The sequence below is a fragment of the Phalacrocorax carbo genome, chromosome 5, assembly GCF_963921805.1.
Source record: "Phalacrocorax carbo chromosome 5, bPhaCar2.1, whole genome shotgun sequence".
Lineage (NCBI taxonomy): Eukaryota > Metazoa > Chordata > Aves > Suliformes > Phalacrocoracidae > Phalacrocorax > Phalacrocorax carbo.
In genome coordinates, this window is record NC_087517.1 from 18428720 (window position 1) to 18450484 (window position 21765).

Sequence of the window (21765 nt, forward strand, 5' to 3'; positions counted from 1 at the left end):
GCACAAGGTGACTTTGACTCTAACTGACAGTTTGAGAGAAGGGGAGAGAGAGAAATTAGTTCCAAGCCTGAGGAAATGCTCAGGGAAAATACACTGCAGATCAGCTCTGTGATGCTTTAGCAAGAAGAAAAGCAGGGAGAATGAGTAGGAAGCTCCTCCACCTTTGGCAGAAGAAATAAGTGGGTGAACAAAGACATCAGGACTGCAGCAGGAACAGCCAACCAGGAAAGCAGGGAGTACCTTCTGGTCCTGGGGAAGCAGCTGTCTCCATAACTCCAGAGCTGAAGGATGTTCTGCCAACCCTGTACCACCATGTGTGTCCCCACACTGCAGCCAGTGCAGGTGGTACTTTTGGAAAAAAGCATATTCCAGGGGGTTCTGAAGAGCATAGAGAGCTGAGAAGATGCAGAGATTCAGGAAAGCTGCATATGAGAGAAGTTGGAGAGGCTGCAGAGCTGACCACCAGAATTGCTACATGGAATAACTCACAGTGAGGCAGGTGAAACGCAGGGAAGCAAGCACAGAAATCCTGTCCCTGAGATATACTTGAGTGTGGAAAGCATGCAGGGACTGCAAAACCCAGGAGAGCTGTTTTGGACTTGGAGTTGGCTTGGACGAGGAAGCAATTCTGCACTAACACCACCAATAAAATAAAAAGGTTAATAATAACAATTTTAAAAATTCCCTTGCTGGGGAAACCAGCAGATGCTACATCCAAGGGCCGTTTAGCCAGTGCAATGCCACATCACACTGTGCTAGAACCATGAGTTTGTCAGGATGCTGGTTTTATGTGTCTGCTTAGCCCTGTGTTACTACCTGGCCAGTGCAGATTCCAGGGGAAGGCCACAGCCCCCTGCCCACTGGCCAGCTTCTAGGGAAACACCTTGTAATTCAGTTCCTACCTGCTGCTGTTCTGCAAACAGAAGCAAGAGATACCTGCTATCTTACCAGAATCTCATGGCCATAGGAAACCTTCAGCAGGACAGGGAGGTAATCGGTGCCAACGAAATCATGTCTAGCAGTGAAAGAGGAGAGGGAAGAAAATGTTAGAAACCAGCCTTGTGCCCAGGGCGATAGAATCAGGGTCACACAGTACATTAGAGACAATTCACTTCCCAGCTAAAGAGTCACTGTTGCATATGGACCACTGAGAGAGGGAAGGAGACAGTTGTGTTTAGGTGGGAGCGAGCGATGCAATGTTGTTTTTAGTCACACACCGATTTAGGGACCCAAGTTTCTAGGCCAATGCCATTTGAAATGCCAGTACTTCTCAGATCAGGTCTGCTGTGAAAGGGGAAGTGTTCAGCTTTCTTCATACCCTCCACAGGCACACAAGGGCTAGCAGCTCTAGTTGATAACAAAAATAAGAATACCACTGTATAATCAAAACCACAGGAAGTGCAGCATCTTGTTCATCTTCCCAGCTGTCACACCAGGGCAGACCAGTGTCCCAGCATGTCACGCTAAATGCCTCTTGCACTGCAGTGTTAAAAGACTTTAACAATATTCCCTTGAGGAAGACAAGCTTTGTGGGGTCCAGAAACTGGACATGCTCAGGGACTTTTTACTTGCCCAATCTCTGCTGGGCAAGGGGCATGTGAGGGAAAAGGATCCGGCATGGTAACAGAGAGGACTCTGATGGCCTGTGATGTCCTGGCATGCAGCATGAGGCTCTGAAGTACAGGTAGTTGCCATCACCTGTGTGAGAGGTGGACAGATTCCTCCTGTCCTGGAAGAAGTTTCCCTGACTTTGGAGAAACACTGAAGAGCTGGTTATCCTGAATTCTCATCTGGTGCAGCTCATGGGGGCTAAACTCAGCATCCTCTGCCCAGTGCTCCATGTCCATCTTCTGATCAGAAGGAAACAAGAAGGCCCTAGGGAACCAGTCAGTTGGTCAAAAAACAGGGAACACAACTTCCCCAGGGACATGGTCAGCATATTCAGTCCAGCGAGGCTTAGCCAGCTGGGGGACACATTACATTCCATCAGGTCTGGTCTGCAGAACTCTGTGCCATTCTTTGCTTGCTTTCCCACCCAGACCCACCAATAGGTCTCAGTTGCAGCTCCACAACACAAGCCACACCTACAAAATCCACCCTATTAATTTGTAAACATGTCATGGCCCCTGTGAGCATTTCCATCCTCCCAGACAGACCCCAGAAAGAAGTCTGAATTCCAGCAAGCACTTCTTACCACTCCACAGGCACCACGCCCTTGTTTGCCAGCAGGAGCACCACGAGGGTAGGCTCTGAACCTATCGAGGCAGCCCCAAAGTTGAAATCCAGCAGGAGAGGGGTGTACACTCGAGGGATCAAGCATGTGCTGGTCACAGGAGAGAGAGAGATTAAATTGAGACAGGAGGTAGGGCATGACAGGAGAAAGGGTCATTCTACACTGTCTCTCTTTATAATTCTTCTCTGACCTTATGTCTTTGACCCTTTTGGATATAAGGAAGGCTTTTGGATTTTATCCAAACAATCTTTTATGTATGCCAAATGAGAGTAAGTAGCATACGTGGAGGGTCCAAGAGTCCTCCTTAGCTGAGGCCTGTTTTCAGCTCCCCAGTGCAAGGAAGTCACTGACATATTGGAGCAGGTCCAGTGGAGGGCCACCAAGGTGGTTGAGGGCTGGAGCGCATTACTTACAAGGACCGAATAAGAGATCTGGGTTTGTTCAGCCTTATGAAGCAAGGGCTCAGGGAAGGAAACTATAAGTTGCAACGCAAAGTATTCTGATTAGATACTAGGAACAACACTGGAACCTGATGCCCAACAAGCTGTTGTTTCTTTGTCCTTGGAGGTATTCAGTATTGAACTGGACAAGGACCTGAGCAACCAGATCTAGTTGTCCCTGCTTTGAGCAAGGGGTTAGACCAGAGACTTGCTATGCATTCCTGTGGCTCCTCTGTAGGGAGGGCAAGCAGGAAAGTGGAGGTAAGCAACTGTCAGCAGGGGCTAGGATAGAAAAACAGAGTGCCACACAGCAGTGAGCTGCAAAACAAGCCAATGGCCACAGCATCTTTGTCTGGCTTGTGTGAGTGACGGAAAGGTCCTCTGAGCCACCTCCTTGTCTCACCTGTGCCTTGTGGGAACTCTGTAGGTGAGCTCTCTGGGAGTTGGGTCTCGCTCCAGGTATTCATTCAGTGTGTCCAAGGAAAAGAGCCTCCAGAGGTACAACTTGCTGATACCACTGGCACTCCCTGCTGAACAGGCATCTGTGATGCAGAAAGTTGGATAGACACCTGTCGCTACAATGCAGCAGAGGGGCTGCTGCTCCTCTTCTGTATTTGCAAGATCTGTAGCTTAGGAGAGAAAGAAACACAAAAAAGTAGTCATGCACCATTAAGGGGCAGCTGTCTGGGACAGCAAAATGAAGAGAGGCCCTACCCAGACCAAAGAAAGAACAAACAGGACTTGCACACAGTCTTTTCTTTGTAAGCTTCTGAAAACCTCTAAACCACTGATTTCTAGTTGTACCTTGACTTCCACATTTAGAAGTCACCAAAAGACTATGAATGTCGTGCTTTTAAGCAGTGTATTTGCAGTTTAGTTCTGCACTATGTGAAAACTCCCTTTTTTGATTTAAGCCTACAGCCTAGTCATTTTATGAAGTGTCCCTTGTCTTCATGCTGAAAAATCATAAACAGTTGTTTATATCTTGTCTTCTCCATGCCATTCATGCGGCATTGCCATTCTCCACTTTCCAAGCTGGAAACTTCTTGTCTCTTCTTGTACAAACACCATTCCCCACCTCTGAACATCCCTGTTGCCCCTCTCCATGCCTCTTCTAGTTCAACTGCCTTCTTTCTCATACAGGGACCAATCCAGATCTGCAAAAGTGATTCCAGCTGCATAGGATTGGTTGCACAGAGCTCTCAGAATGTGTTTCAGGACACATTGTAAAAGTCCATGATCATGCAGAGGAGCAGGGAATCTTGTGACCACAGCAGCAGGAAACTTGGAACTCTCCCTGCCTGTGTGTTATGGTTTAATCATATCTAACCTCAAAAGGTGCAGTGAAAAGGAGACAGAACATAGGATCTGGCTCTGGTGAATTACTCAGCACAGGGATTTCTTCAGGCAGGACTCAGACTGGGAACTGTGCAGCTGAGCCTGTTATGGCACGGTCTGCCTGGTTGGGAGGGAATGATTTTCCCCAAATACCCATTTCTCACCTGTGGGTGCGCAAATAGCATATTTGATTGACCAAGTGTAATGCAGTCGACGGGCTGGCCTGACTGTTATTTGGACAAAAGCTTTTGACCTTGCGGGGATTGTGCCTCTGGACTGTTCCAGCTCTAGAGCTGTAGGAGAAAAGAGATGGCATGAGCTCTTGGTATCACTGGTCTCTCTTACGCCAACGTCATAGTCCAAAGCACAGCACTATGCCAGCTATAGTGAAGAAAATTAACTCTATCCCAGCTAAAACCATGACAACCACATGTGTGTTCAGCACACAGCTCCCCAAGTCTACCTGCATTCAAGTCACTGCCCCCGCTCCGCCCCATGCCTAATGGTTAGGACCAGCTTCAGGTGTTGAAGTCGGGATTGCTACACTAGGTCTGTAGGCAGCTCATTGGGAGTACCCAGTCTGCTTTCAGCCAGCAAAGAACAGGGAACTCCCCCACATGAGGTCCTCTGGAAAGGCAGCTAAGGGTTGCACTCCACCATTTTTTCTGGGAAGCCCCTTTGTTTAACTCCCTTCTCTGCTGAGAAATTGCATCTTATTTCAAGGTCCAAATTGGTCTAACTTCAATTTTCAGGCTCTGGGTTGTGATTTTTCCAGCAAGATAGAAGAGTCACCTGTAGCAAATCCCTAAGCAAAGGAGCAGATACTTCCCCATCATTGAGGGATCTCTTCCTTCAGCACACTCATAAGATGAGGAAAATCACACTCACACACAGGGTGAGGGTGTTCACACCCTGCCTGCATTATTTCGATAACTGCCCTCTGCGTGCCTGTGCACCCTCATACAAAGCACCTTCACATCCCTTGCAAAGTGCAAGCACCAACACAGGATTAGAATTGCCATCTTACCGGTGCTGTGCTTGGTGGCATAACTTCCTCTGACTTCTGGCTATCTTGTTTCTACATCCCAGGGTCTGGGTAGCCTCTTTACCACTGGATTGTAAGGAGAGCTCATGCAGTGGAAATTCTCTCTGAAGAGACTCCCGTTTTGCCCTACTTAATTGTATGTGCTTCAGGATGGATCTTTGAAATAAAACAGTCTCCTAGCCCATGAAAATAATTTTCTTCTGTCCTTCATAAATGTACAAAACCCTTGCTGCTTTGATTTTGCTCAAATTTACACACATGTATGCAAAAAATAAACTTTGATAAAAAGAACAGCACAGATATTTTTGATGAAATGATGGGAAACAGAAGCTACCTATGTTTCCAGATAAAGATTTTGCAAAGCTAGCATGACAATGAAATGTTTCTACCACTTGCACAGCACAAAACAATCTGCTTTGCTGTACCCACACACGGAGATTGTCTCATGTCTCTCAAGCATGCTTTTATCATATAAAACATGGGTACCTTAAGGCACTTAAGCTAATCCATACAATGTAGCCAGCAAGCAGCCCAAATTCTGAGTTCATGCTAGAATGATTTTGCAGAAAAGAGAGGAAGGCCAAGGCCCCATCCCATGCTAATTTTCTTACAGTACCCAGTGGGTCACTGCGGACCTCCTCAGGGTCACAAGGCCCGGTGATCAGTTGTTCCACGCTGAGGACATACTTCAAAGAACAGATCCCATCATTTAGCAGTACAACACTGCAGCTTTGCAGGTCACCAACCAGAACGTTTCCAAGGTCCAGGTGCTCCTTTTGTGCCTGGAATTCAAACCCGCCATGCAAAGGTCACTGTTACACGTCAAGCATAGCCACCACTTATCTCTCCATGAGCTGACCCCTTGGCATGCACAGTGCAGTGCAAAGGGCTCCCTACTTTGTGTAGCACCTGGCATGTCCTGGGAGATGTTCTAACAGGGTTGCAAGGGGCTCAATCCATCCTCCAAATGCTTTCTCCTACTGTTATTTAGCCTGCTTGCTGGGTAAGATGCAGCACGTTCAGGGCTGTAAGGACACTAGCTGGCCAGTTGCACTTGGCTGAGCTCTATCTGTTTGTTCTTCCACGACTGCATTAAGAGTCCCCTCCCTTTTGGCTAGTCATCCACTCGCATGCAGTTTATAGTGACTAAATAGCTCTGAGACCTTTCTACCCACCTATCCAACAAGACTGACAATGACTTACAAAATATTATTAGCTCTGATTCCTTAAGAAACCTGCCTGAAAATGAAGGTGTCTGCACAGATCTGCAGATAATAGGAGGAAACCTACATTGTGGCCACACAACTTTAACAGTCAGGTCCACTACCCTTAGAAATTGGACTGACAGCAGAACAAATGGAGAAGGAGAGCAGACAGAATGGGAGGAGAGAGCTGAGTCTCAAAGGGCCAAACGGCTTGCTCAGTTCAGTCTGGAACAGAGGATTTGGCAGTTATCTCAGATGATTCAGGCAGGTCACATATGAACAGGCAGGACATTTACATTATGCTGTTGCCATTAGGCTGCCTGAATCAACTCTGTCATCTCCACCAAAAGCAATGTCTGGGAATTTAGCTGTAAATCCTTATTGGTTGTCTCCAGTACAGATTGTGCAAAAAGGGGAAGGCCAAGACCCTCATCCCACCCTAGTGCCCCTCCTACTACCCAGTGGGCCCCAGTTCCTTACCTTGATTGTGCCCAGTACCCCCTCTCCAACAATTCTTAAGTCATAATGGACACTTTTGGGAGACACAGGGTCTGAGTTTTCCCTCCTCACAAACACCATAGCTCTCAGCAGATACTTGGTCTCCTTGTCAGGAGTAAAAGTCCAGGCCTGAGCCTGAAATCACAAGAGGGAAGGAGAGCGCTCGCAGGAGTTCCAGACCAGAGCCAAGCCTATGCACCACAACAGTTGCATTCAATGCACAGCCCCCCCCTCCATTACAGCTAATCTAGTCCACTACAAGCAACTCTCGAGACGCTCTCACTTCAGTCCTCCACCATATCTGCCTGTAGCAAAGCATATTGGGAATGCATCTTCAGGTATTCAAAGCCAGGCTACGGAGATATGCTAGTCCTCACTACTCTCAAAAAGCCCTCAGGGAATACAGTAAAAGTTTAGAACCTGAATTTACAGATAGGAGAACAGAAGAATATCATCATAAACCCTCTCTTGCTCTCATTTGTCCTCTGTCTATTAACACCTCCTGGTGCATGACAAAATTGCTGCTGTGTTAACACCCAGTCCCATCCAGGGTATCATTATCTAGTGCCTGTTTAAGACTTATTTGGTCATGTAGTCAAGGAGGATGTCATCACGTTCAGGCAAAGCCACATAATGGGAACCACCACGACTGCAGATGCTGGCTGGCAACCCAAGGCAATACACTGACTACTATACTCCACCTTTGGCATTAATAACAATTGGCACCCCTCTCATTTCTGCTCTAAACACTCCACAGCTGTATTGTAGAGAGAAAAATACAACTTTGGTAGAACTTGAACTTGCCATGGCTTCATAGGGCTGGAGGATGCCTGCAGTGGGGCTGACAGACAGGATCTTGCTGTCAGACTGACTGATCTTCCATGTGAAAACCATTGGTAGCCTTGTGCAGTTTTTTATGGTATACATTCGTGTAGAGGAGGTCCCTATATAGGCAGGCTTGAAGTATAGATTTCCTTCACCTTCTAAGAGCAAAAGAAGGGACTCCCCACAACTCCGGAGAGCAATCTCCTGTGGAATTAAGGGAAAAGTAACAGGCATTAGCTAGAAGTCTCTGCTACCTCTGGAGGGACCTTGCAAGGATGTTGCTCCTTCTAAGAGAGAATCAAGGAAAAAATGGGTCTCAAGAAGTGGAAGGACTTTAGGTTGGGCTTTCAAGGAGGGCCCTAAGAATAGCGTGATGCCAGGAGATGGAAACACAAGGGAACAAAGGGTACAAGATGTCTGGCACCACAAGCACCTCCTATCTGCAATGTTGACCCCACCTTAAATGTTGAAAATGTTATTTCATTCTTATTTCCAAAAGGAAAAATCCAAACTAACCATTAGGAGATGTAACAGGGGTCATAGTGCAAGTCACTGTGAAAAGGGAAGACTACAAAGGAACAAACCTTTCTCACCACCTTCTACTTCCCTCTCCCTACCTTGGTGTATCCAGGACAAGAGTTCAGCTGCAAAAGCAGGACATGCTGCTGCAAGACTGTGTTAACTGGGTGAGTGGAGAGAAAGAAAATCTGGTGGCCTCCTGGAACAATGTGTCCTGAGCGGGGCTTGATCAAAACAGAGGGACAAGCAGCTTGGTTCACACTGAAGGTTATCAATGAGGTGCCCGTGTTCAAGAGCAGCATACTGCAGTAGGTATCAGTATTAGGAGCCACAGGAGGAAAAGTCTGTGGAGACAGGAGGGTTGTTTGCACTGAGTTTAGAAAACCAGCTTAAAGAAAAAACTTTCACTATGTCGAATTCCACGTTCCAATAAGCACTATCCTATGGAGAACTTCGTAACTGCTTCTCTTCAAGGAAAGAAAGGAAATCACCCAAGGGTACACAAATTATGGTCTTTTCCCTTCCCACAGTGGCCTTCATCTTCCATAGGTTCATTGGACCAGTGAAGCTACTTTACTCATACAATGCTTTCTGTTCATCCAATAAGCAAGCTGCTTGCTGGGGCCTGTAGTCTCTGCATGAATAGTGACCTCCTGGATTAAGAATTCCAACAGACTGGAATTTGCTCCAGCTCATGCATATCAGATACAGGCTGTGTGTCCTGAGCTAGCTGAGGAGATTTTCTAAATGGTTCTCAAGGCTATTCTTACTTCCTAGGGTCAGATCTCACTTTACCTCATAGGAACAATACTTCCTTGTGCTACATAAACAGCGGGAAGAGTTAGAGAAACTTCCACTCTACCTTGCAGCCACTTCTCTTCAGTAAGTGTGGATACTGTGTGCTGCCCTCCATTTGCCTAAGTGCATGCAGAGTGTCTGAGGCTCCTGGGAGGGGACCAAGAACCCCTGTCAGTGCCTATGTCCACTTAGACAGCTTTCTTCTCAGACAGCTTTCCTCTCAGAGCTAATGAGATGCCTAGTGCAACCTGACACACTGAAGGCTGGGAAGCTAATGCAGGATAAAGAGCATCCTACCTCTGTACCAAAGCAGGAGTCTCCACACCACCAGAAACCACCTATACCACATCTCAGGACAGTGCAATGGGAGACAAGGTAAAGACTTCAGAGGTGAACACTGAGCATCTCTGCAAAGATCCAAATGCCAACGAGTTACACACCTTGGGGACATCCAGGATGTACTGTGGGATGAAATGCTCCCGTTCTGCCTCATACGTATGTGCTCTCAGCCTGACAGTTAGGCACCAGGATGGACAGATGGTAGCATCCTCCTGAATATTGCTGTAGTGTCTCAGTACCTACAGACACACAAGGGACAAAACAGTGTATGTGGGAAGGGAGTATGGCAAGGTGCCCTCAAGTGCACATACCATCACAAGCAGCAGTTTGTTTCAATGACATTCCTTGGGCTGAGGATTTGGCTTTTTCAAGGAAGAAGGACTGTCCAGTGCTGGATGAGGAACATGAATACTGCTTTCCCAAATAGCTAAATTTCACACCCAAAAGACCACTGAGTGACTTTCAAGCAGAAGGATCTATCCAAGCTATTCCGTGGTACTACAAGAGCTGCCTTAGGGACGGAGGGTCTACAGACACTCTAGTGCACTTTGAGATACTTGCAGATGCTAAAGTTAGCACTTAACAGTGAGTCACTGAAAATAATCATCTATCCTTTACGTGAGCCTAAGAAGCTCCTGACTTTAAGGTTACTCCCAGATATCTTCCACACTGGCTTAAAAGGGAAAAAAATGCAAGAAAAGTGATCAACAACATAGTGAAGATCTCTCTCACCTACCAGGAAGTTTCCAGGTGCTAAAACTCCTGCAATTGCGGCCTTGTGTGATGTGAATCCCACATCACATGGGAGGAGAGGCTGCTGTGATGTACAGTGCCCTCAGCAGCTTTACTGTGGCCAGACACAAAACCCAAGTTACTACCCATCACCCAGGCCACAACAACCATCCTTGTTCAGGCTCCCATCTATGCTTATAAGTGCAGTAATTCACAGCAATTCCTCCTTCAGTAAGGTGTACTTTACTTCACATTCACTGGTGGTAAGAGCAAGTGTAACCATCCATATGCACAAGCTGTGGCTTGCTTTGCAGATTTACCTTTGCCAGGACACAGGTGAAGGAGAAATTTTAACCCACAAGTGTATCAAAACAGTGGCCAAAGGAGTCAGTAAAGATGCAAGTTAGCCAAACTCAAAATAAAAAGTTTCCTTTGAATTTTAACTGCCACAAAGCCTTTAGCCTGCAGTCTCTTGCCAGGCCCTCTCTGGAAACTGGTTCTAGTAACTCTTACCTTGTAGAAGGCAAAACCTTCCAGCTCGGCTGAATAGAGACTGTTGAGCTGAGCAGGCTGGAAAAGGACACGGAAGGCTGAAGACTTCAAAGGTGGGATGTCGCAGATTTCAGGGCTCACTCGGAAGGCACTGCCATGCCTCAGAGTCCAGGCAACAGTGATCTTGCCTTTGGTGTGGTTGGTCACACAGAGAGGAAGCTGTTCTACCTTGTGAAACGGCACGCAGCAGCCAAAATCATACTCCCTGGGGCTGACACTAACATGAGGGTGAAACAAGGCCAGGTCACTGCTTACACCATCATAGAAATATTCAGCCATGGAGTTGGCTTCAGAGTATTCCTTGGGAGGGTTGTCCTCAGTGATCTACAGGATGGAAACATCTCAGTGTGAACACGGAAAGTGTGCCTGTGGGAGACACGAGGCACTAAGGTCCTGACTGCTTCACAAGCAAGAGGGCATGCAAGATGCCCTTCACTAACAGTTCCCAGGACAGCTCAAAGTCTAGGCTTCAAGGAGGCTCCTATTTGTAAGCCAGTCCTCAATCTGAAGCTACATGAAGCGAAAGAAGACCCCATGATTAAGTTAAAGCTAGAAAGCAGCTTACTGGCTGAGCTTAGGTAAGACTCAACTGATGTAGATAGTGTTGGTGTGTGCTGGGAACATTAACAGCAGAAATACCAAAGAAATTAGTCTGGCACCTGCAAGTCCTTCTAATTCTGTCTGGCCTGTGCAACAGAAGCCCAACATCTGCAGAGAACAGCATGGGAGTATCTTAGATTCCAGGGAGGGCAGCTCATACCTCAGGGGGCAGCATGAGGGCTCCCTTTTCATCCCTCTGCAACTTCCCATCCTTCAGCATCACACTCAGGAGATCAGGGGGGTAGAAGGTCAGTCCCCTCGCCATGTTGGTTTGGTACCAGGAGAGGTGTCTTGCCTGAAGGATGGCTGGCTTAGCTGTGTCTGAATGACAGGTACCAAAAAAGTCCACATACAGGGGTTCCTGGGAAAACACCAGAAAGTATTATAAGAAATAATCCTTCTGTGATTGCTTTGAGAGTTACGCCATCCTAGTACCTGCCTTCCAAAACCATGCCTGGGAAACACTTAGCACCTGCAATGTTAGACTGCCATTTACTTTATGTCTTCTTGTGGCCCAGGAACTTTCTTGAAACTGGAATGAAAGTTGAAGGCACTCAGGATGACAGCTGTGCAGCTAAATTTAACTCAGAGACCTAAATGGACAGGAGCTACTGAGGATGCACCTCACCGCACCCATAGGCATTACAGTTTGTCTGTCCACACCAGCCCCCTGCTACTGATAGGAACTTGCACCATGGGGATTCTGCTCAGCAAGAGCCCAGGACACATATCAGTGGAAATGCAGTAGGAAGGGATTTCTAGCTACTAAGTGAGGGAGGCCAGCCCTGGTGGGTTACATTGGAAGAGGCCTCTGAGCTATCACACTGGTGAAACCACCCCTTGCATTTCATACCTGATGGTGGACAAGGCACACCACTCTGCGGTGATAGCTGATGGGGTGAGTAGGTCGAAAGGTCACCTTCAGTGCTAGCGTTGTTTTGCCCTCCAAGACTCCACATGGGCGGTCCAAGGAGAAGACGCTCTCTCTGCCATCAATATCAAACTGGTAATATGCTGGGACATCTGAGATGTTGCTGATTTTCAGCATCTGCATCAAACTTTCCCCAATATTGACCCAGTCGAAGTTCACAGAATATTGGTGCAGGGACACCAAAGGACCTAGGCACAACGACATGCAAGACAGATCCTGGACCTGTCATAGCTGTTTCTGCCAACATGTCTCAAGCCATTGATGCACTTAACTGATCTTTCCAAACCAGAATCACCTCATCAGCAAACCCCCCAGTCCTAGCAAACAGATAGACATTCACTTCTGGCAGTCTCACATCTGTCTGAAGCAAGTATACACCCCGAACGGTGCACCAGGGACAGCCTGGATCCCAGCAGAAGGCGAGTATATGATTGAGGGCTGTGACAGTCCCTAGTCCTTCCCCAAGCACTCTCCCTTCCCCTGCAGTGCTAAGAAGAAACAGGGAGAAACAGGGCAGGTGCTCACTCTGGTACCTTTACATGAGCCAACCACCTTCAGGACAGTCTGCAGGAGGCATCCAGCAGATACAATAGTGAAATAGTCAGTACTGTGCTCTCCTACTGTCTGTGGGTGAAATCGTATGCACAAAGCCAGCTTCCCTTTGGCAGGGACAACACCATGAGACAGAACACAGGAGAAAACATGATCTCGAACCAGAGGGTCTTTAGCTTTTTCTATCCTACATGGTGCATCTACCTGCATGCAGAAAAGAAATAGGTTAACAAAGGAGCAAACAGGAGCCAGAATGGCTCTGAATGCTAGACGCTAATCAGTGAAGAAGTGCAGTTTTCAGCAGAGCTGAACACCACCGAGAACACCAAGGCTACTGCAGCCCAGCATAGAAATACTGTGCAAATCTCTGCTACCCCGTCCTGCTGGAGCACTGCTGGCAGCAAGCTCCCACCGTACGCTCTGAAGTCAGTGGGCTGCAGCAAAATGTCCTGGTGATCTTTGGGGTTGGAGTGTCCCTCCTGGTAGGGGGAGGATGGCTCAAGGTGTCTCCAAAGGCCAAAGTAGCCTAAGTGACTGCTGTGACCTGGAGGACTGGCAGGCAGATAACTTATTTCCCTCCATCCACAGTCCCACCTTGTCCAGGGATTTTCTTTTCACAAAAAGACAACTGATGTTCTGACATCTTCCTCAAACCCCTTAAAGAAGGTCCTAATCCTTGCCTGGAGATGCTAAGCACCACTGTAGGGTGAATAATAAGAGTACAAGAAATGAATATGTCTCTGCGGCTCCCAAGTTGCAGAGCCGGTGGACAAACCAGCACTGCTGTCATCCATGTCAGCAGCCTCTGAGTACATACAACTTTTAACAGGGCTGTGATGGGCTGAGGTGGCAAAGAGAACAAGGTGCTCAAATGCTGCCCACTTGATTTTGAGAGCCATTCACCAGGTGTGAATCCATCAGCTGCCTGGGATACATGCATGACAGTTTGGGACTGCCACAACTGCCACACAGGACTGATGGGCAAATCCAGGGTGAACAGGAGAGCTTCAGGATGTGAAGGACAACAGTGGCTGCCTGATCTGGACCAAGCAGAGTGGGAAGCAGGCAGGAACTGCCATACCATGCTGCAAATGGATAAGCTTCTACCACTGTAGCTGGAAGGCAAGGATGAATGGCCTGGTTGGTAGGGGAAGGCTCTGTTTTATTCACACTCTGCCGTGGGTTATTTTCACAGCATTAAGGGAGACTCAAGACCACATACCCCTGAGAAACATGACAGCATGCTAACTTCTCACAAGAGTAATCTCCCTCTCTACGTACCACAGACATGTTGAAGATTTCTACACACTTCTCCACAGTTGTCCCCACTGGCACTGATCCAAAGCATAGCACATCCTGAAACCTCCCAGGCTCTCCAGAACCTTCATGCTCTTCCTCTGTCACACTCACCCGCAAGTAGGGGTATTTGGCTGTTAAAGGGAATTATATACTGGGTTAAGAAAGAGAGGTAGAATCTCCATCCTTGGATATTCGATGCTCAATGGGACAAGCCTCTGAACAACCTCAGGTAACTCTGACATTGGATCTACCTTCAAAGCTGGCCCTGTTTTGAACCAAATTAGCTCCCTTCCAGGCCTAATTCGCTAAACTCAGAGTCACATCTTCTGTCAGTAGCCATATAAGGCACTTCAGGCAAAGACTTGCTAATGAAACCATTGCTTATTATAGCTTGCATCCAGAAAGCTTTAGAGATTTCCCTCCGGCTCTCTGTCTAGCAGGGACAGACAGGAGAGACAGGAGAGAGTAGACAAGACCAGGAGTTTCTGGAGGTTTTTGCATTCTGCCAATGAACCAATCTAATTTCTTCCCCTCTGTCAGCTTAAGCAGGCTTCAGAATGCCAGTCTGGCCAAACCATGCCACAGGGCATGTTGGACCCTACTGACTCTACTGTCTCTTCAGATTACACTTCCAAACTGACAATAGCATATTAGAGAATTTCACAGGCCACTTTGATGAGTGACTTCACTCACTCATCAGTGCCTTGAGCCAACTGTGGCATAGCCTCTCTGTGGAATGTTATTCCACAGTTAAGGATGATACACATTTCTTTCAGTGTTAAATGTAAGATAGACTCACCCAGGGCTTTTAGTTGGATAGTCCTCTTTTGTTTCTCTTCACCTCCAAACCAGCATATTGCTGCCACTTCATACACCACAGCCACCTTGGGTTGGAAGACCACCTTGACCATGCACTCGGCACCTGGGTTCAGCATGCCACAGTCAGGAATCATGTAGAAAGGGCTCGGTGTCTCCCAGGAAAACACAGTAACAAGATCACTAGGAGAGAGAGATATGTTTGAAGTAGATAAATGGTTTCTTTCCTGCCTATGGAATCATGCATAGGATGGACCTTTCCCCGCAGTGGGCTATTCAGTTAGGATGTGAAGCAACCAATGTCGAATGGTAGAATCCCTAATGCATCTGGCCAAACATGTGATGCTGGGAAGAAATTTGTCTTAGTCTCTGCAAATGCTCTGTTCGCACTTTAATGAATCCTAGCTATTACATCTGAGAACTTTATTCATGACCATAAAATTCTCAGCTTCATCATGTGACAGCAAACAAATCATCTTCACAATGAAGTATTTGCTTTTACCGTATCTAAGTTTGCTGCTACTTAATTCCAAATGAACATTTGTTCTTCTGCTATATGCCCGGGTGAGAAGAGAGCACTGAGCAGTTTCCCTAATACCTCATTCAGCTCTCCAGAACTCCCTCTGCTTGTTTGATTTGTGCAAAGAACATGACATACCATCAGCTTTTTATATTTTATTGATTCCAAGCTGTGTGTTACTTACCGTCCATATACTCCACCACCCTAGACCCCTCAGTCTGCAAAAATTATTTCTCTAAGGGGAGAACGAATCACTTGAAATGGTTTCTGGCTGATACCTTGCTCTTCTGAAGGTACACGTGCCCTCTGTCCTTTCCCCCTCCTACCTCATCAGCTGACTGCTTTGGGGAGCACAGGCCATTTTCCAAGTAATAAAGGTTATTTTGATCTTGCTGTAAATGGTTGGAAGCATACCTCCTTCCTACCTAGGAACTTCTTTGCTGCACTCCTGTCTACAATACTGACTGAATTACTGTCCTTCCCAGTCCTTGGTAAGTGGGAGCACAATTTGCTCCTAAATGATGAGTCCAAGCCACAGAATACTACCACTCCTTTGGGCAGCTCCATGAACCTAAAGGCAGGCCCTGGAGAGACTCTCCAACTTCTGTATTGCCTGCTTCTGAATCAAAGAGGTAAGCTCAAGCACCAGCAACTCCACTGCCATCCCCACAGCATTCCTGTGCTGAGTGAAGAAAGATCAAGTCACAGAAAGACTAAAATGTTTCCAGCTGGTAGCTCATCTCTCCCTGCCCACAGTAGGAAGGCTGCCTTTGATTAGCGGGAAGCACAGGCCTCTCCTGTGGATGTGGGATCTTCTCAGTGGGCCACCATGCTGGTCTCCAACTATTTCCTGTGCATGAATGGTTCTCAGCATATTCTGGGAACAGACAGATGTGAGGTGCCAAGGTGTGCCCACAGTAAGACCTGACCTCTACTACCTTTTCTGCTGTGACTTCAGAGGAGGCACAGGTCTCCTGCTTGGTAAGGCAGAAACTAAAATAAGTTGCATTCATTAGAGAGTCTAAGAGGTGGCAAAACACCTGACAAAACAGAAAGAGGGCCTCCCAGCCACATCTCACTCACCCGATGTTACGCACAGGGAATGTTGTCTCTGTGACATTGTGGACAGCACAGACAGGCAACTGGACAGCAGCTGGGAAGGACAGGCAGGGGCGTGGAAGTGTAGCACACAGGGTGACAGAGAACTCACCCTCAGCCTTCTTAAAGCAGATGCTGTCCTCATACTCCCTCTGCACAGAAAAGCAAGGGAAGACAGCAGTTACACAGGCTCCGTCTTGCAGGTACTGCAGCTCCACCCATGAACCCTCATTACCTTCATCTGTGTGAGAGCATGGGGAAAAACAGCAGCAGCAGAGGCATCAGGGGAGGCCTCTGTGCAGCACAGAGAGCATATGAAACACTTGGAAAGGGCATGCAGTGAGTTAGATACTCAGGCATACCCCTCAGTCTGTCAGGGAACACATAGACACCCTCGGAGAAAGCAGTTGAAGACCACATTTGTTTCACTTGATTTGTTTTGATGCTGATGGATTTATTTCAGTGTTTTCAAGATCTCCATCCAGCTTAGCTGAAGCAAGTACAACCTCTCCTTGAGCTCCACCAAGCACAGAAATGCTAGTCTTTGTCTAAGTGCTTTGTCAGTTAGAGGCCTAAGTGGATAACACACAACTTAAAGCTGCAGTGTTGACAGCACTGTGTACAAACAGCCCCAGGACATCTGCTAACCAGCAGAGATAGAAAGAATTGCAAGATATGTGTCTTCAACGCTCCCCAGTCGGCACCTCTCCAGAGTACCACTTATACAGGAAAGGAGACCTTAGGCACTGTAGTCCACAGAGTCTTTGCTTCCTCTCTAAGAAAGGGAGCATCCTGCTTTAGTGATTGAGGTGGTGCAGACAGTCTATTTGCTGAAAACGGACAAGGCCAGCAGTTTATTTCATAAAGGGAACACTGAATAGTCATCAGAAAACCATGATACTAAGAGAGCAGGTTACTGGGAATCTACCCAATGATCACACTCTATGGCTAGGACTGAATACACATCAAAAACATCTAGCTGTGGACAAGAGCCAGATATCAACACTCAAAGCTAAGACAGACACAAGGAACAAGCTGAAAATCAAGAAAAGGGGCTGGGTAAAAAGGATCATTGCTGTTAAAAATAAAGCTTAAAGAAACCTTCCCCATCGAAAAGAAGGGAGGCCCTTGACATGTCCCTTATAGAAAATCAGTAGCCCTTCAATGTACAGGCTTGGAATTTCCTGTAAGAAAGCAAAAAGTGGGTCATTCAGCCCAAGGTTCTGCACTAAAACCACACAGCTGAGGTTCCCTGGGATCAAACCAGGTGTGGACAGTTCAAGCACTTTATCTTACTGATTTCATGGCCAGAAGGAGCACGTGAAAAACTGGAAATGCTTTTTGTGAAGATCCCTCTCACAACTACTGGCAAACTCTGCAGAGAAGTCAGGGATTAGGGCTCCCTTAGGTGATAAAGACGTGGGGAGAGCAGGAAGGTCACACTGCCCAGTCTTTCTAAGATAGAATCTTCCCTAAGGACCCATTCATTCAAGTGAAAACACATCAGAAAGGACAAGAGAGAGGCCCACTGCCCCCCAGGAAGCCAGCCTGAGCACTGAGAGCAGTTTTGATGGTGCCGCTTTACCTTTTCAGTGGGCCGGAAAACGATGGGCAGAGTTAAGGACATACCAGGGCTCAGAGTGATCGGCTGTGGAAAAACTGTGAAGAAGAATCGCGTGGAAGGACATCTAGACAATAAAATCAAAACAAGATATTTTGTCTGAGGGCATACAGCTGTGTTTAAGTTAGACAGCAGAAAAGAGAATAAAGGATCAAAACCTCCAGACCCCACACTTAGAGGCACTTTAATTTACACGCCTGACCCCAAGGGTACCTTGGTAGCAAATTAGCAGAAACAGGGGCAGAACCCAGGTGCCCTGAAAACCCATTTCCAGCTCTAAGCACCTACCCCTTCCATGAACAATATTTTACATTCCCAGGCCATACAGCGTAAGCAAAACATGGGCGAAATGTCTCACAGGCAGAAGTATCGGCAAAACAGAATTTTAAAAAAAAGGCATTTAATTTAAAATACTTCTGCCAGGAACAAGGGCTGTGCTTCTGAACTAGCAGGTTTCTGTCCTGCTACATAAGCGTGCATGTGCTGCCTCCAGCACACAGCCCAGGGGGAGAGGAGGCATCTGAGGAAAGGTGCTAATGTGAGTGATACAGCAGGAGGGATGAAGATGCAGTGGGAGTGTGAGGAGTATGAAGGAGAAAGAAACTTCCCACGCACCTGTAGCTCAGCTTCTGGGTTTTCTTATGAACATTTTTCAAGATCAGATGTTTGATCATCTCTTTTCCGAGTTCCCAGCCATGCCACCTGAGTGTTTCAGCCACCTCGATGCCCCAGAATGTGCCTTTCTTCTTCTTTGCTTTTCTTGCAGGCTGCTTAGGAAGTTGCAACGGGGACATTAGCACTTTGAGAAGGAGGGAGGAGAAATCACTCAAACAGCCGTTTCTCTACGCTAAAAGTCTCTGACTCGCAAAAGGATGGGAGGAGCCACCCTGTGGCAAAGCTACAGGAATCACCACAAGCCCTGCTCCACGAGTCGAGAGGGGACATCTCCTGGCCACAGCCCAAACAACAGGGACTAAAAAATGTCATGAACGAGGGAAGTAGAGGCTAAAGTTTTTTCTTATTTTCTCCTTTCCCGGCCAGTAAATCCATCCACGACAATGGCACCCTTTGCTTCACCACTCACCTTTCTGACACAGCCACAGCACAGTTTGTGAAAACAGTCAGAGTTATGGGGCTCGCCATGCGCCTGAGCAAGCATCTGAAAAACAGGAGGAAAAAGTCCTCACACACGCTGCTCCTGCACCAGTCTTTGCTGCCCAGACCTGGGCGCTCCCAAAGATCCAACCACCCCTCCTCGGCCTCAGGGTGGTACACCTCCCTTCAGGGGCTGCAGTGTCCCCAGTTGTGTCCCCATTTTGCCAGCTGAGTCCAGCCCTTCTCACAGACCACGCTGTCCCCTTGGCACAGCCCACGACCCCCACCTCACTCACCGCTCAGCCCCCTGTGGCAGAACCCTCCTTGGGCCTTCATAGCCCAGACCAGCCCAGCCCACTACAGCCCCAGAGAGACCAGTATAGCAAAGCCCTGCCCTGTAGCCTTGCCTGGCTCCCTAAAACCCTACACAGACGAGGGTGTCACGGTTCTGTTCCCTACAGCAAGCGCCTGCCCAGCTCCCTGAGGTCCCCATAGCCCTGCCAGGGCGCCGGAGCAGGGCCTGGACCCGGTGCCGCCGCCGCCACTACCCCCCCCCCGAATTGCACGGCCAGCCCGGCCCCCTCAAGCCCTTCACGGCTCCCTACAGCACAGCCGGGCCCCACAGCCCAGCCCGACCCCCAGGAGTCCGGGGCCACCTCGGGTCCCGGCCCGGTCCCGGTCCCGGCCCCGGCGACTCGGCGCCACGAAACCCCGGGCCGTGTTGCCATGGGGACCGGACGCCGCGGCGGCGTCTCCCAGAGCAACGACGGCGGCCGTCTCGGGTCAATCCGCGCCCGGGGAGCGGCGGCGGCGGCCGCCAGGGGGCGGCGGGGGTGTGCGCGGGGCTGTGGGGGAGCTGGGCGGGCGGGGGGCAGGCAGAGGGGCGGTGGGAGCAGGGCCAGATGGAGGGGCCGGGGGGGACAGAGGCAGATAGAGGGGTGCAGATGGGGGGGCTGAGGTGGTGCAGGGGCAGATGCAGGGGTGCAGATGGGGGAGCCGGGGGGGGCCGGGTCAGATGGAGGGGTGCAGATGGGGTGTCAGGCGTTCCAGGGGCAGATGAAGGGGTGTAGATGGGGGGGCCGGGGGCGTCAGGGGCAGATAGAGGGGTCCAGGGGGAGGCGGGAGGGAGCAAGGAGGGCAGGGGTAGATGGGACCAGGGGGAGATGGGGGAGTTCAGGGGCAGGGGTGGGGGCAGGTGGCAGACGGAGTGATGCAGGGGTGCAAGGGAGAGCTTAGGTGGTGGTGGCGGTGGGTATGGTTACAGGGGAGGGAGACAAGCACAAAGCTGAGTCAGCAAAGGGGGTGCCATGGAGTACATGGTTGTGTGGGATGGGTGGGTGAGGAGGTTGCGGGGCTAAGAGGTGGGGATGCTGTTGGGGGCAACGGGGCATAGGGTGCAGCAGGCTGGAGAGTGCTGGTGTAGGGATGGGGTGGCACCTTAATGGATCCAGGTCACCCCGAGCTCCTTGGAGCATCGGTGACACAAATAACGAGTGGTGACCATTGCCAGAAGCAGTTTTGGGGCCAAGACTGGCAAAGGGTCAGAGGGACACAGGCCAGGGAGCCCTGGCTGCACAAGCCCATCAGGTGTCCCAGGTATCATTTCCATGGGGCACCACCGCCACCGTGAGTCACTTTTGCATCTTCCCAGGGCCCTGGATGTCCCTCAAGGAGGGGGGACCCCTTGTGCCCCTGATGGGGAAGGCCAGACAGCCCCTCTGGGGTGCGCAGGCAGCAGCATTGTAGAGAGCAGGGCTGGCCACATCCCGCAGTGTGGGAAGGGTGCCAGGGAAGAGGCAGGAAGGAGGTGCAGCTTTAATGGCATTTGTTGATGTTTACAACATGAGTCATCTGGCTAACCAGTCATAAATCAGCACCCCAACTCCCCCAGCATCAGTTGTGTCCCCTCCCCTGTCCCCCCAGCGCTGGATGAGTGCCTGGCTCATGTAGAAACAACCTCATAAATAACAGCAACAAAACAAACCCTCTTGCAGCCACTGAGGGCCCGTGTGCACCAGGCGCAAGATGAACGCCTCCCATCCATCACTTTAATGGTTGTACTCTGGAAATTAAACCTGTCACAGCCCATCAAGGTGAACATTTTAAGTCTGTGACATCCATTCAGCTCCCCTCCTCCTTCCTGGCGCTCTTTTTTTTTGTTGCTTTCTACCTCTCCTTTCCCTCTCTGCCCTTGCCATCCCTGTCCCCTCCATCTCACCCCCACCCTGGTGTGCCCAGCTCCAACCTGTGATCCTTTCAGTGCTCCCCTGCTGCTGGAGGACTGAGTTGTACATTGGGTGGTAGATGTCTTTGGCCCTGAGGCTCCTGCAGCCATGGGCTGGCATCTGCCAGTATCTCCGTGCCTGGTCCTGTGTACCTGCTGAGGAGGGGCACAGCTCTCCTTGGAAAATGGGTCTTCCTGCCCTGCTGTTCCTCCAGGGCAATGGTGGGAATTGGGTACCATCCTTTCCTACTTCCCCATCCTCACCTCTTTTTTTCTTCCCTGTCTTTTTTCCCCCCTTCCCCACATTTATTCCTCTCCTGCTCTGTTATGCCAACCGTCACAGGCTCCTGGCACCTGACTCCTGCCCTGGCTCACATCTGCCCCCTTGGAGCAAGGGCTGCACCCTCCTCAGGACCAGAGCTCCCCCCAGGGCAGTGCCAGGGGTCCGGACACCCCCAGCATGGGTGGCTGGGCCCCACCGTACC

At 49.1% G+C, this 21765-nt stretch overlaps 1 protein-coding gene across 1 annotated transcript in view; it reads right to left on the reverse strand.

Annotated features, from left to right (window-relative positions):
- Positions 1–18801, reverse strand: part of CFAP65 (cilia and flagella associated protein 65) — a 34123-nt gene extending 15322 nt beyond the window's left edge. The window contains 19 exon segments of the mRNA XM_064451374.1: positions 949–1015; positions 1699–1875; positions 2195–2323; positions 3077–3302; positions 4176–4304; positions 5673–5838; positions 6742–6894; positions 7564–7788; positions 8202–8447; positions 9342–9479; positions 10486–10848; positions 11285–11485; positions 11978–12243; positions 12589–12811; positions 13889–14037; positions 14706–14905; positions 16326–16492; positions 17926–18028; positions 18577–18801. Of these exon segments, the coding sequence (XP_064307444.1) occupies positions 949–1015; positions 1699–1875; positions 2195–2323; positions 3077–3302; positions 4176–4304; positions 5673–5838; positions 6742–6894; positions 7564–7788; positions 8202–8447; positions 9342–9479; positions 10486–10848; positions 11285–11485; positions 11978–12243; positions 12589–12811; positions 13889–14037; positions 14706–14905; positions 16326–16492; positions 17926–18028; positions 18577–18755 (3507 nt within the window). The 5' untranslated portion in view covers positions 18756–18801.
- Between the last annotated feature and the right edge of the window lie 2964 nt (positions 18802–21765).